This window comes from Zingiber officinale, chromosome 4A, assembly GCF_018446385.1.
Source record: "Zingiber officinale cultivar Zhangliang chromosome 4A, Zo_v1.1, whole genome shotgun sequence".
Taxonomy (NCBI): Eukaryota; Viridiplantae; Streptophyta; class Magnoliopsida; order Zingiberales; family Zingiberaceae; genus Zingiber; species Zingiber officinale.
In genome coordinates this window covers 93,473,622-93,488,428 of record NC_055992.1, presented here as the reverse complement: position 1 = coordinate 93,488,428, position 14,807 = coordinate 93,473,622, and the positions used below count along the sequence as shown (strand labels likewise).

At 34.3% G+C, this 14,807-nt stretch overlaps 1 protein-coding gene and 1 long non-coding RNA gene across 2 annotated transcripts; both read left to right on the top strand.

The window, feature by feature from the left end:
• Window positions 1–8,083: 8,083 nt before the first annotated feature.
• On the top strand, window positions 8,084–8,496 carry LOC121973447. The gene is made up of 3 exons (XR_006109612.1): window positions 8,084–8,138; window positions 8,297–8,392; window positions 8,477–8,496. It is a non-coding gene; the product is annotated as an uncharacterized LOC121973447 (long non-coding RNA).
• Window positions 8,497–8,992: 496 nt separating this feature from the next.
• Window positions 8,993–10,548, top strand: LOC121972501 (metal transporter Nramp1-like). The gene is made up of 4 exons (XM_042524161.1): window positions 8,993–9,000; window positions 9,738–9,852; window positions 10,174–10,278; window positions 10,357–10,548. Exons 1-4 carry the CDS (start codon window positions 8,993–8,995, stop codon window positions 10,519–10,521), a joined length of 393 nt encoding a protein of 130 aa, XP_042380095.1. The 3' UTR covers window positions 10,522–10,548.
• Window positions 10,549–14,807: the final 4,259 nt, after the last annotated feature.

Genomic DNA, 14,807 nt, shown 5'->3' with positions numbered 1-14,807 from the left:
TTTTTTAGGTTTAGACTTGGATCGCAAACGGAATTTAACATTATTGATCCAAATCCACTCATGTTACAAATTCAATTAAATATTAATTTCAGAGATCGGCTTATCCAGGTTAAACATGGCGAGGCACTAGGTCTTCTTAGATATGGGAGCAACCACCACTTCCTAGACAAATTCTTTCAATGAAATATAATATTTAATTTTCTTATATAACCCTAGGTTTAACCAAAAGGAACAATCGAATCACAAATTCGAAAAACAAAAAAAACACAAACTCGAATAAAAAATTTGAAACCTAGAATTATATTCCTCTTATATTTGGAATTCATACAAAGAAAAACTAGTATGATGCGGAAAACAATTCCTATTTATACCTTTCTTTGTAAGCAACAACCTCTTGATCTTCTACCGTAATCCTCTTCTTATCTCGGACGTCGTGTGGGCGAGGATCTACCGAGATGAGAACCATCCAAGCCCTTCTTCTTCCTTCTTCCAAGTTTTGGCCAAGCAACCTTCTCCAAGAGATTATAAGTCTCGGCCACCAACCAAACTCCAAGGAAAATTAGGAAACAAAACCTCCTTTCTCTTCTTCTTCTCCAAGCTAGATCCGGCCACCAAAACAGGCTCCTAGAGATTGATGAGGTTCAACCACTAGGGAGGAAGAGGAGGAGATGATATGATGATATGGCCGACCACCACCAAGGAAGAGAGGAGAGGAAAAAATAGAAGAGAGTTGTTGTAAGGTGAAGGCACCTCTACCTCCTCTTTTATATTCCTTGGTCTTGGCAAATAAGGAAATTTAATTATTATTAAAAATCACTTATATTCTTTGCCTTTGATTAATAAGGAAATTTTAATTAAAATTTCCTTTAACCCTTTATATGGTTGGCCACCTTCAAGAGCTCAAGGAAAATTTTGTACACAAAATTAAACTTCCTTATTTACTTCCGAAAATTTTTAAAATAAAAATTTCTCTAATAATTTTTCCCTTCATGGTTGGTTATAAAAGGAAACTTTTATAAATTAAAATCTCTCTATTAAAACATATGGATTATTTACAAAAAGGAAAGTTTTCTCTAAAATTAAAATATTCCTTTCAATCTACAAATAAGGAAAGACATCAAATTTTTTCTTAATCTTTTGTATAAACTATAAAAGGAAATATTTAATTTTAAAACTCTCTTTTAAAATCATGAGGATGGTTTCATAAAAGGAAAGTTTTATCAAAAATTAAAATCTTACTTTTAACTACAAATAAGGAAAGATATCAAACCTTTCACTTAATCTTTTGTAGAAAGTTATAAAAGGAAATATTTATAATTTTTAAAACTCTCATTTAAAACCATGAGGATAATTACAAAAAAGGAAAGTTTTTTCAAAAATTAAAATCTTCTTTTTAACTACAAATAAGGAAAGATATCAAATCTTTCACTTAATCTCTTGTAGAAACCTATAAATGGAAAGATTTAATTTTAAACTCTCTTTTAAAACCATGGCTTCCACATATGGAAATATTTTAAATAAAATCCCTTTTATTCTTTATATGGTCGACCACACCAAGCTTGGACTCCAAGCTAGGGCCGGCCACCTTGACTTGGCTCAACCTTTGGCTTGGCCAGTCCAAGCTTGCTTGGCCGGCCACCTAAGGTTGGGTAGGAAAGTGGGTATAGGTGAGTATCACACTTTATAAATAAGAGGCTACGATAGGGACCGAGAGGAGGAATTGATTTTGGTCTCCCGATGAAATTAAGCTTCCCGTGTTTGCCCCGAACACCCAATTTAATTTCATCAATATTAATTCATTCCACTAAAGAATTATTATTGAACTACCGCACCAATCCCAAATTATATTTTGGGCTTCTTCTTATCATGAGTGTGTTAATCTCCATATGTTTAAGATGTCGGATGCCCACTAATTAATTGAGTTACTGACAACTCATTTTAATTAATCGGCAGGGTTTAACATGACAATCCTTATAAGCTCCTCTTGGGGACATTATCAACCTAGATTACTAGGACACAGTTTCCTTCTATAATCTGTAAGGGATCGGTGGCCGGCTTGAAGGGGGGTTGGATAGACGACACCTCCAAATTCTCGCTCTTCCTACAACGTTAGCTTGCACAGCGGAATAATACTAAAACAAACAAGCTAAATAATAAAGGAAAGAAAAACAAGCAAACCGCTAATACGTTCATTTAACGTGGTTCGGAGATTAGGGCTCCTACTCCACGGCATGTCCTTGAGGTGGACGATCCTGATCCGTCGGTGGATTAGCCCCCGAAAAACTCCGGCTATCTCAAGTTGCTCCTTGTGGGTGGAGAAACCTCACCACAACACCAACCAAGACTCTTGAGACTAGTAGACTACTAATTAGGGTTTACCACCACTAATTTCGTCAGAGATAACCAAGCATCCAAGCCTTGGTTATATAGGCCGCGGGTTGAAAACCCCGCCTACCAATCGACTGCCAAAACATGCAGTCGACTGCCCTCTGTGAAAATTCAACTGTTACATCCCAACAGCTCGATATCAATCGACTGCTAAAACTAGCAGTCGACTGGTGCAGTCGACTACTAAAACATGCAGTCGATTGATCCCCACTGACCGAACGAACAGAACAATTCTGTTCGCACCCAGTCGACTGCGTGGTCAACTGCACCAGTCGACTGCTAAAATATGCAGTCGACTGCTATAGTACTGCTACAGTACTGCTATAGTAAAACCCTAAAACTAGGATTTTACTCTGAGTACAATCTCTCGTGCACTCGTACTCTCACCCTTATGACTCACTTGACACTTCTTTGCAGCCTTGACCTCTTGCCTTCAAGCTTACTTCCTTTGGCTCTCGTCCCTCGGATGCATTCAAGCCCGCGGCTCGTCCCCAATGTCATCCTTCGCATATGCCTCGAAGTCGCTTCCCTCGGCCATTGTCCTCGCTGCCTTGTCCACGGTCCCTCGGATGCTCCATCCTTCACCGGACCCGAAGCCATCAACCTGAGTCACATGTGTATCATGTAAACCTGCACAACTCAAATACACATATCAAATACAAGGGTGAACCTAACTTAAACCCTTTGCCCAAACACTAAAACACATGGTCGCACGGACCATTGGGATTGCTCCAACATAATCAACAATACACACTATAAGTAATATCATTTCCCAACTTATCGGGTCTATTGATTTATCGAGCTAAATCTCACCCTTTGATAAGTCAAAGAAATAAATACTAAATATATGTACTTGTTATTATATTAGGATTAAGAGCACACACTTCCATAATAACTAAGGTCTTGTTCTTTTATTAAGTCAGTATAAAAAGAACTTACCTTAAATGGTCCTGCTCAATACACTCGAAGTGTACTAGTGTAATTTATCAATCAAGATAAACTAATACCTAATTACACTACGACTATTCTAATGGTTTGTTCCTTTCCATCTTAGTCGTGAGCTACTGTTTATAATTTATAAGGAATTGATAACATTATCTTCTGTGTGTGACACCACACACTATGTTATCTACAATATAAATTAATTGAACAACTACACTTAGCTTATAAATGTAGATATTTGAATAATATGATTCTTATTTCTAAGTAAATATTTATACAAAAAACTAGTCTTTTAGTATACATTTCAACAACATGTATCTATGAGCTCTAATTCAAAAGAGTCCAAATACCCATTATTGAGTAATCTAGCGATGCGTTTCTGGGTTATATGACCAAGTCTACAGTGTCAGAGATCTGTTAAGTTTGAGTCATGTAATTTATGTTTCTTACTTTCAATATAATAGATCAGTTCATCTAAGTTAAGAATATAAAGATCATTATTCAATGAACCATTCCCATAGAATATATTATTCAAATTAAAGGAACATAACTTGTCCTTGAATTGAAATATAAATCCCTTGGTGTCTAAACTTGACACTGAAATGATATTCTTTGAGAAATTAGGAACAAAATAACAGTTTTCTAAATTCAAAACAAGTCCACTAGCTAAATTTATTGAATAGGTTCCTACAGCTAATGCAGCAACTCTCGCTCCATTAGCTACTCGTAGGTCCATTTTGTCCTTAGATAACCGTCTATAGCCACTTAGACCCTGCATGTTCACACAAATGTGAGAACTACTTCGAGAATCTATGACCCATGATGAAGAAATAGAAAGATTACACTCTATCATAAAGATACCTGAAGCATCCGCTCCACTGACATTCTTCTTCATGAAAATATAGCAGTTTTTCTTCCAATGACCTTTCTTGCCACAATGGAAGCACATGGCCTCATTCTCATCAAATTGGGGTACCTACATCCCTTTCTTAAGCTTCTTCTGAGCTTGATATCTAGAATTCTTCACTGCATTAGCCTTGGGATTAAACTTCCCGATGCTTGGGCGCTTGTTGGTCTTTCTGACCATCATTGCATGCAGTGAAGGATTTACCTTCATATCCTTCTCAGCAGTTTTCAGCATTACCATTAGATCAGTCAAACTCTTGTCCATGCTATTTATGTTGAAGTTCAACACAAATTGAGAAAATGATGGAGGTAGTGACGACAGGATTAGGTCAACAACCAAGTCCTAGTCTAACTTGGAACCTAAGCTCTCGAGCCTCTCTATGTATCCGATCATCTTCAGTACATGAGACCCAACTTGGTTTCCTTCCTCCAGCATGGTACGAAATAGTGCTCGAGAGGTTTCATACCTCTCTACTCTCGTACTGTCTTGGAAGAGCTCACGCAAGTGCTGATCAATCTCCCTAGCACTCATGTTGTCTCTGCAACTCGAGAGACATAGAAGACAACATGATACATTGCACATCTAGTGCATCTTCCATATACTGAGAATAATATGACTGATCTTCCTCTGAAGCATTAGGTATAGGCTCTTTTAGTGGTTCATCTTCGAGCACATAAATTTTTCTCTCATGTCTTAAGACGATTTTTAATTTCCTATACCAATCAAGGTAGTTGGAACCGAGGAGGATATTCTCTTTCTCGAGAATGCTTCGCGGTGATAAGGTACTTGTGTTTGCCATCTAAAATTTAAAGCAGAGTTTTAGTATTTGTGGAATATATTTAATAAAGGTCTTTTATAACTCCTATTATTTTATTCAAGTCCAACACTCACTGTTAGAATCGGGAATTGATTGGTAACAATTCCTAATAGGATAGAAACCCTGAATCATATAGAATGCACATAGCTGAGTTGTACCTACATGCTACATTCATCAAGTAGGTCTTAACTTGCCAATCACAAATCTATGTGACTTTCGGTATGGTCTTGTTTAGCCTTATATTCTCAACACTTGCCCCTCAAACTAGTTAACCTTAGCTGAGCTAAACAAGTCAACGAATTTAAGTTAAGTCGACCCACTAATAATTATGATAAATTATAGATGTTTTGACACAAGCCCACAGCTAAGTTGTACCGACTTATGTAAAAACTCTAACTATCATCATAGTTATTAGTGGAGAGCTTTTAACAAATCTTGACTTTAATATATCTAAAAGATTTTATAATCATTAAAATGTCTCACCATAATTAACTTCTTGTGCATTTGCACAATCTCATTACGAGATTTATCTCCATTAATTCTCTTAGTCTTTTAAGACAAACAGGTCTCGGAGATGTTAACATGTTAATCTACTTATGCCATAAGGAATTTATATCTAAATTACAACACGTATTACTTTACAGGTTTTAGACAAAATTCATTTCTATCATGAAATGTTACAGCATATAACTTGCAATAAAGAAATTAAGATTTCTTTTAAATCTCTTGAAACACTGATTCCTCAAATAAATTTTGAAGAATCGGCTTCATACTATATGATCCAACCACAAACCTCGCTCTAATACCACTATTGGTTCGGAGCGCAATGGAAGATGTATATTGAATCATGGATCTTTCGTGGTACATATAGTTTTCACAAAATAATATAAAAATATATCTCGAGCCCTCGATAGGTGTGAATAATATCACAGACAGATAAGACAAATAAAAACCCCACGTGTGACTCCTCTAGCTGTATCCACGCACACTAGATCACGAACTTGACATAATCCGTTAGGTGCTAGCCTCTTGGATCGACAACTCCTTGGAAGCACTACGATCTCTTCCGAACGAAGAAGAAGTTGATGAGGGAAACTCGGAGAGAATGAATTCTCATCTTGCATCTTTCCAAAGATGTCTACTTATAGCCTCCAAGGAATACAAAGAGTTAAGGTCTCAATTAATTCATCATTTATGATCTTCATACTACAAGAAAAACCTCATTCAACAACACTCAAACGACAATGATTTTATACCAAATGGTTGTCTTTTAGCCTTTTAACAACGGTTTTATCAAAAACTGTTGTCTTTTAGCAATTTTTTTGGCCTATGACAATGATTTTTAAAAATCGTTGTCTATTTATATTTTTTGGGGCTACAATAACGGTTTTTAAAGGCTACGACAACAGTTTTTTAAAACTGTTGTCTATGTGCGCTTTTTTCTGGGATTACGACAACGGTTTTAAAAATAGTTGTCTATTAAGTGTTGTTGAATGCCGTTGTTTCTTTCTTTCGCCGCTTTTTCCCCTTCACCATTTTTCGCCGCGGCATTTTTTCTTTCCCTCTCCCGAAATTTGTTGCTGCCGTATTCCGCCCCTTTACCTTCTCGATCCATGCCCTAAACCCGTCGCCCCTTCCTTGCCCTGCCTCCTCCCTTCTACCGCCCGCTTCCACTGCTCCGTTTAATTTCTTCATAAATTCTTTCACAGCTCACCGCCACCCCATTACCATCTTTGCTTGTTCTGTGGGTGCACAGGTAGCCTTTTTTCGTCTCCTCGTTATCTATTTCCTTCTTTTTCTGTACTCTTCCGGCCATCAATTACTTTCACATTTCGCCGTAGGAGTTGTGAAACAGAGAGCAGGGGGAGTGAGGCATAGAAGGGGGAGAAGAACGATGTTGGGTGGAATTCTAGGTGGGAAATTCTTCAACAAATGGTAAGAAGTAATTCTGTTTCTTGGTAAAGTTTGGAGCTTTTGTTCTCGGTGGTGGATATTCACGATGGATCGACTGGGCGGCAGCAAGCACTCGGCGAAGAACATAAGGGCGAGGATCGGGCCGATATGAAGTAAGAAACAGGCCACGGTGTGGTGGCTCAAAAAGGACGTCGCCGACCTCATCGCCGCCGGCCACGAAGCGAACGCGTACAAAAGGGTAAGAGTTTGTTTTCACTTTTAAGAAATTGCTAATAATGAAGTTTTTGTTTTTGAAATTAAAAAAAAAAAGAAGAAAAGAAGAGGAAATTGGATGAATGCTAAGGTTCCCCCTTTCCTCGAGCTCATTTTGGTATAGGTTTCCTTGAAAGATCTGTCGCGACTGTAGTTCCTGTGTTTTTTGTTTAAGCATTAAGAGATCGAGTAAAGGGATGGTTTCTAAGCACTTCCAAATTGGAGTATTTGCCTTCAGGGCATTTGTTCAATTTCCTGTTCAAAAATGAGAGGAAAAAAAAACTTGTTTTTAACATTCCTGCATATTGTGTTTCTTCTCTTGATTGTTTGGTTTCACCCTTCATGTTTCGATGTTAAAAAGAATTGCTTTCGAGCATTTTATATCTGATATTTCTGTTCTTAATTTGCTTGGCTTATTTATTTCTTCTAGATTTCTTTTAAATATTCTATATTTACTTTTGGTCTTAGCAGTTTTCTCCTCGCGCGCAATAGGAAGACTGCATTATTTTGTTTATTTGTTGCAAATCAGCATAGAGGAAAGATAACTTCCATAATATATAAATTTTGGGCTGAAAGGAAATTGGTAGGTTTTAGTTTGACCTTTTGGGTATGTGTATCTTCCCACCACTGCGAGCAATAATTAATGAAGAAATAATTTCTTATCGAGGTATATATCTTCTAGAGCCTTGAAACATCTTTATTTCTTACGTCTTTTTTGCATGCATGCATGTCTATAATTATGATATAGGTCTTTCCTTAGTGCATGTGTATTTTCTACTCTTTGTTGTTGCATGATGGAGTAACTTCTCTGGGAGTCCTTTTGAGGATGTGTGTTCCGCAAATATACAGAGGTTCAGATATAGCAGAATCATATACCAAAGCTCTCTTGCTCAACTTTTGCTGTCCTTTTTCGACAAGGTGCGATCTTTTAGATTCATGGCTAGTTACCTAATTGTACAACATTTAGCGTTTTAGACTGAGCAAGTCTCGATTTTCTTATCTTGAATTTATATAAAGTAGGCTATGATAGAAAGAGGTTGTTGGGATATTGATCAATATTTAATCTATATGTGCAGTTTTCAGATATTAGAACTTCTGGTTCAGATTATAGAATCTCGACATATGAAGGACGACAAAAAAGCCATCATTTTTGTAGATCGCTGCCCCTGATTGTAAGATTGTTGATGTTTCTGCTGAAATTTCTTGGAATGATTACTTGCATTCTATAGCTAGTTGATGATCTTTCAACTTTACAGATAGAGGATCCTTTCAAGCGAATAGAAAATGCTGCTAGAACAGTCCGCTGGGTTGAACTACCTAAGATATCAAATGCATTTCAGAATGCGCACAATAAGCTTTCGTCTGGTTCGGTGCTCTCTGATCGTGACTCCTTGCTCTCTCTTTTGACTAGGTCTTTCCTTGCTTCTAAGTTTCGTGAGCAGTAATCGTCAACACATTGCATCTGTTTTATTTGATTATGTGAAAGATAACATTTTCTTTAATGCAAGAACGTGACTTGTTCATTCGACTATGTGGTTCCAAGTTGGTAAGCACAGCCTTGTGTTGACTTTAGAGATTGAAAATTGATGTAATTAGCATGTTTTTCTGGTGCTATAATCCAATGATATAATTTATTCTTCCAATGCGAGTAAGCATTGTCAGATTCCTTTATACTCCTTTATATATTAGATTTCTTATGATTATTTCTAATTGGCTTCTCATTTTTCTGGTCGTAGAGATCGAGCGGATCGAAGAAATACTTGCAATGTTGAATGGAAAGGTTAGTTTGCATAATTGCATCTACTTTAACTTTTTCCCTCTTAATGGAACATTCTTGAGATAAAAATGAGTGCAAAATAAGTCTGTTAATATCTTAATTGTCTCGAAAGAAGTCTATTGTGTCACTTGTGCTGGGCTATTGTATAATTTGAATACTTAATTCTATATTTTCCCCTCTGCTTGACATTATAATTGTTTCTCTTTGAAAGTGCCCTTAATCTTAGTTCATCTTGTATTGACTTTATTCACAGATTATTAGTCTTGATGAAACTCATACCTCTTGGGTGCTTGACAGATAAGTAGATTAGAAATCTTTGTTTTCTTAAACACACTAATGGTTTTATTTTGTTTCCAAACACTTGATGGTGAAACAAGACCTATCAGAGCTTAGTTTCTGCAATGCTACAACAGATTTATCTGAGAATCCCTTATCCCTCCTTTGAGATAATAATTGTTGATTAAGAATCACCCACTAATGGGAATTAATGAAGCCCTTGATCAAGTTGTATCCGCTATGCTTGAATAAGTTGATTAAAGTTGCAAGTTGAGCCTGCACTTTCACTAAGACTAGAAACTTTATCCTTTAATCAAGTAGTAGCTTCTTGATGGAGTTTATTTAGCATATGAAACTCATTTAAGATTTATGTCTGTTGTTCAATGTTTTTTTTACCTCATACTTGTTATAATTTTTTATTTATAATGCATTGGACCTTATTTAACATTATTTAAATTTTAAAGTGTGTATTTAAATATATATATAACAAGTAGCTTTATTGAAGAAACTACAGTACTAAAGAGGGACATTATTGCAGTCATTCAAAAGTTCAATATCCAAGTTAGCAATTTGACTCAAGTAAGTTTTACAATAGCTTCTTTATATAACTATACTTACATGTTAGATTTCCCCTTGAATTGTTGTCAATCAATAGAATAATGATACAGTATTTTTGTCAATATAAACAAAAAAATGTATTTTTGTTCGTACTGAGTTTTTAGGTTGAAACTATATATGCGATTGTCAAAAAGAATAATTTTTTATTACATGTCAGAGATGATGATTTTTATTACTGATCTTTCGTTGTTCATTCCTTTTTACTATCTTGTGAAGGACTAACTTTTCCACCATTTTTAGAAAAAGTGTGTCAATTTCAACACTGCTCCATTTTTTTTTCAGGATGTCCTTGGAAAGTCTAGTTCAACTGTTTATGCCATTGCATTGTTAGCCTCTGGACAGAGCTCTGCAATAACTGGTACATACGCTGGGCAATACATCATGCAGGTGGTAATTTGATAGGAAACACAAAGATTAAACTAATGTATGATATTCATAATCTGTCTTTACCCAATTCCCTTGAAGGGTTTTCTAAACATGAAGATGAAAAAATGGTTGAGGAATCTCATGACTCTATCAATCGCAATCACTCCAAGTCTCATCGTGTCCATCATCAGTGGTTCCTCAGGAGCCGGATGGCTCATCATAATCTCATCGGTACTATTGATATTCCTTCTCCAAATTTCATAATCTTAGTATTCAGAAGCAATATAAGTGTGAGAACAGGATTTTTGACACAACATTTCTCAAGTATCAAAATTCTCATTTATGTAATGCAGGTATCATTTGAGTTGCCATTTGCACTCTTATCTCTTCTCAAATTCAACAGCAGTCAAACAAAAATGGGACCTCATAAAAGTTCAATATATGTAAGTTTACTCAGATAATTTATATTTGCAAGTGATAATTAATAGAGTAAATGACTATATATATTTGCTGTGTAGATCATTGTGGTGTCATGGATTCTTGGTTTGCTTCGGGTAGCAATCAACATCTACTTCTTAAGCACCAGCTTTGTCAGTTGGCTCATTGATAGCAGCCTACCAGCAGTTGCTAACATTCTCATCAGCATCATTGTTTTCCCTCTCATGGCAGTGTACATTCTTGTTGTGATCTACTTAACCTTCAGGAAGGAGACTGAAGTAACATTCGTCGACCCATTGAATTCTTCACATGTTAACATAGAGAGTGGTGGTTCATTTCAAGTTGATGGAATGAGTATATCTGAAGTTGCACCCGTCAGAGAGGATCGTGCAGATATTCCCCTCCCTGATTAGATAATTAAGGTTCTAATTACTCGGATGTTGGTACTGAGTCCTTCACAAGTTAGTTCTTCTTCGGCACCAACTTCATATTGTTCATTAATTGAAAATAGAGTTTATTTGTATTGGGATAAATTTTATTTGAACATGAGATATGTTTCTTCTGTTGTAATTATAATTCTTGTATAACTAACATTTTGAATAATATTGATGTGGGAAATATTCTTTCTTGATTATGATTCTTTATTATATATTTAAATTGAAATATGATATATTGGTATTAAAAGATAATAATTTAAAAGACAACGGCTTAAAACCATTATTGTTGTCTATCACCCTCAAAGACAATGGTTAAAAACTGTTGTCGTAGCCCCAAAACGGTTGTAACTGGCAAAAAAATGCTCTAAAAAACAACGATTTTAAACCGTTGTCTTTTCATTCAAAGACAACGGTTTAAAACCGTTGTCGTAGCCCCCCACTTTTAACAACACTGCCAATTACAACGATTTTAAAGGGCCTACGACAACGATTTTTAACCGTTGTCTTTTAATGTTTTTTTTTGTAATGTCATTAATTAGGAAGATAAAGAGTTATAGGCTCCATAAATTCTTCATTTATAACCTTCATTATGATAACTCTTCAAATTCTTCATTAATTATCATTATGATGACTCTTCGAATTCTCCATTAATCATCATGGTTATGGATATTCGAATTCTCTTTTCTTTGTATCAAATAAATTCATATTTGATCTTGATCTCGACTAGCTTCCGATACCATTGTTTATGTCTACGTGCTATGCGTGCGACCCTCTAGGTTTTATACACGAAGGCAGTGTAAATCCATACACAGACTAAGGTGGTTGTCTAGCAACAGTTTTTAGTCACCCAACGTGATAAAATTAATATCAGTCATAAACTGTAAACCACCATTAACTGATTACTATGTAATTCAATCTCTTCATCTAAGCCTACATCCCAATTAATTCGGTACATTGTGCATCATTACCAAATTAATTGGTTTACTTGATTTTCAAGATATAATAGACTCCTCTTGAATGATAAATCATTCCTCCCATGGCCATTAATATCTCTATCAAGCGGTCAGGATGTTAACTCCTAATCCAAGATAGCAATGAATCCTCTATTGACTCAACACTATTCTCTCTACGCTTTGTCATACACAGAGTCGGCTCAAGGCATAGGCCATTAAGGTCTATGCCTAGGGCCCATATTATATTGGGCCCCATCAAATTAGATATATATATATATATATATATATATATATAATATTAATTTTGATATTAAATATTTAAAATTATAGCTAAAATAAATTTTAGTCAAGATTTATTTTCATCGATAATTTTAATTTTTTTACTAACTAAATTATATTTGGTCGATAATTTTTTATTTTTTATATATTAACGTTAAATTTGATTGGTTTTTATTTTTTTTACTCGTATTAGATTTGATTGATAATTTTAATTTTTAGTATTAAAGTTAAATTTGGTTGGTAATTTATTTTTATTTTTTTATTAAAATTTGACTCATAATTTTTAATTTTGTACATAAAAATTTAATCTAATAATTAAAATTAAGTCTCATTAATAAATCAAAAATACTTATTTGTTATACTTAATTAATATTTTTTTTATAAAAATACTTTTGAAAGTCGTTGTACTATTATTTCTCTCTAAATTTTATTTTTCTTTCTCTATGCTCCTTTATTATCATTTTTTTTTATCATTATTATTGATTATGCACACTTTTTTTTAATAATTTGTTGTTGATACTTTTGACTAAATAAATTTAATTGATGATTTATCCAAGTTAAAATTGATAAATGACAGTTTGGTTCATGAAGGTCCAGTCAATGTCGGATCCTAAGAAAGGATCTATTATATGCAGTGTCTATATATACTATACTATTACTTGAATTTATTACATCTAGGTCACACAATAATAATTTTTACCGTTGCGTCAAGACTCACCTTCATCGAAGTTAAAATTAATTAATAATTTTTTAAAAAATAATAATAATTAAAATGTATTTTAATAGTATTATAATAATTTATTAATCATTGTCAAATTAGTTAACATAAAATTTTTTTTTTTATAAATTTTACTAATAAAAATGTGAGGTTTGACACAAGATAAAGTTATTACTATGTGACCTTGTTGGTTACTCCTTCCAATTGCATAAGTAATCATTGGCAATGTATAAAACTACCCTTTTAAATTTTACTAATAAAATTAAATGTCTCAAATAATATTTTTAATATTTTTTAAAATATTATGGCCTTAATTTTTTTCAGCCTAGGACCTCAAGAATGATTGAGACGACCCTGGTCATACACCTAACTACCGTATTAATCACAATCCGATTAAAGACTGTTTTTAACGACGTCAAAGCACATAACTCCACACATAGAATAAATGAAGGTCTCAATTCAAAAGATCAGTTACACTCGTTCATAAGAGAAATAACCAATGATGCTTAATATGTGGTATCCTCTTGAGCGGGTCGTGTCCAGTGTATCTCTAAACTCAAGGCACCCCCAAGTACAAGCTTGGATATTCATCCCTCGGTCTATCTCGACCTAATCATATTCAGCGTTGATCTAGATATCCATGTTCCTTTAGATATATGTTCGATTAAGGACTATTTTCAGATTAATATACCCATTAATCTGTGAAACTTTATCATTAATTATATACATACAGAAAAATAAATAATTAATGATACATTTACTAAATAATTATCCATAAAACATTTAAAGAATGTCTTGACACATAAGTGCATACACTAATATATTGTTATGAAGCTAATTCTGCAAAAAAGATATATCAATGAACATTAGAACGAAGACAAAGAAGAAAAGCAGATGAAATGAAGAATCATCGACAAAATATCATCCAAGCATATGACAAATTCAAGGATTTAACCGAACCTGAGAAACAGATCTTCGTACCTAATCTGAAGAGGTTGAAACTAAGGCACGACAAGATCTGGCATCTGGAGGATAGTGCAAATGTGTTATACCTCATCTTGTTGTCGACGCAGCACGGTGGAATAAAGATATAATTTTCAACCAAAAGAGAGAGTGGTTTGATAAAATAATAGATTTTTCTAATAAAGTTGTAATTATCCTACTTTTAATAAAATTGAAAATTTAACCACTTAAATTATATATATATATAGATTAGAGCATCATACTTGTCCATTTGATTTTTTTTTTTTTTTTTTTTTTTTTTTTTGTAATTTTGCAACCAACCAAGTAAACTCTGGCAAAGTGGCAATCCAGCATCACCAATAGTTTAATCGTCGTAGGTATACTTTGTGTGAGAATTGGAACATGATCACTTGAGAATATACCCTACCTTTTACCACCCCACTAACCCTAGGGGCATCCATTTGGAATTAATGAACATACGATACAGAGCACATTTCCCTGGGGGCATCCATTTGGAATTAATGAAACATCTGATAAAGAGCACATTTGTTTATGTAGTAAACATCTTTATCGTGTAACTTGAAGTAATAAATCATCATCATTCCTTATCCATTACTTTAATTAAAAGAAGGATTGTCAATTAAGTAATATGATTCAGAAGCAAGAGCCATTTTCAGCCTTTAGACTGTTCACGGGACAGGTATGAACTTTGTTAAATATGACTCACAAGCATTTCATCAAGATGACGATCTGTCTGTTAAT

Bases quoted from the DNA above. Each gene is read 5' to 3' on its own strand.
- LOC121972501 (XM_042524161.1), top strand. The intron at 9,853-10,173 runs GTAAGTTTTACA...TTTTTTTTTCAG, and splicing joins AAGTTAGCAATTTGACTCAA to GATGTCCTTGGAAAGTCTAG. The intron at 10,279-10,356 runs GTGGTAATTTGA...ATTCCCTTGAAG, and splicing joins CTGGGCAATACATCATGCAG to GGTTTTCTAAACATGAAGAT.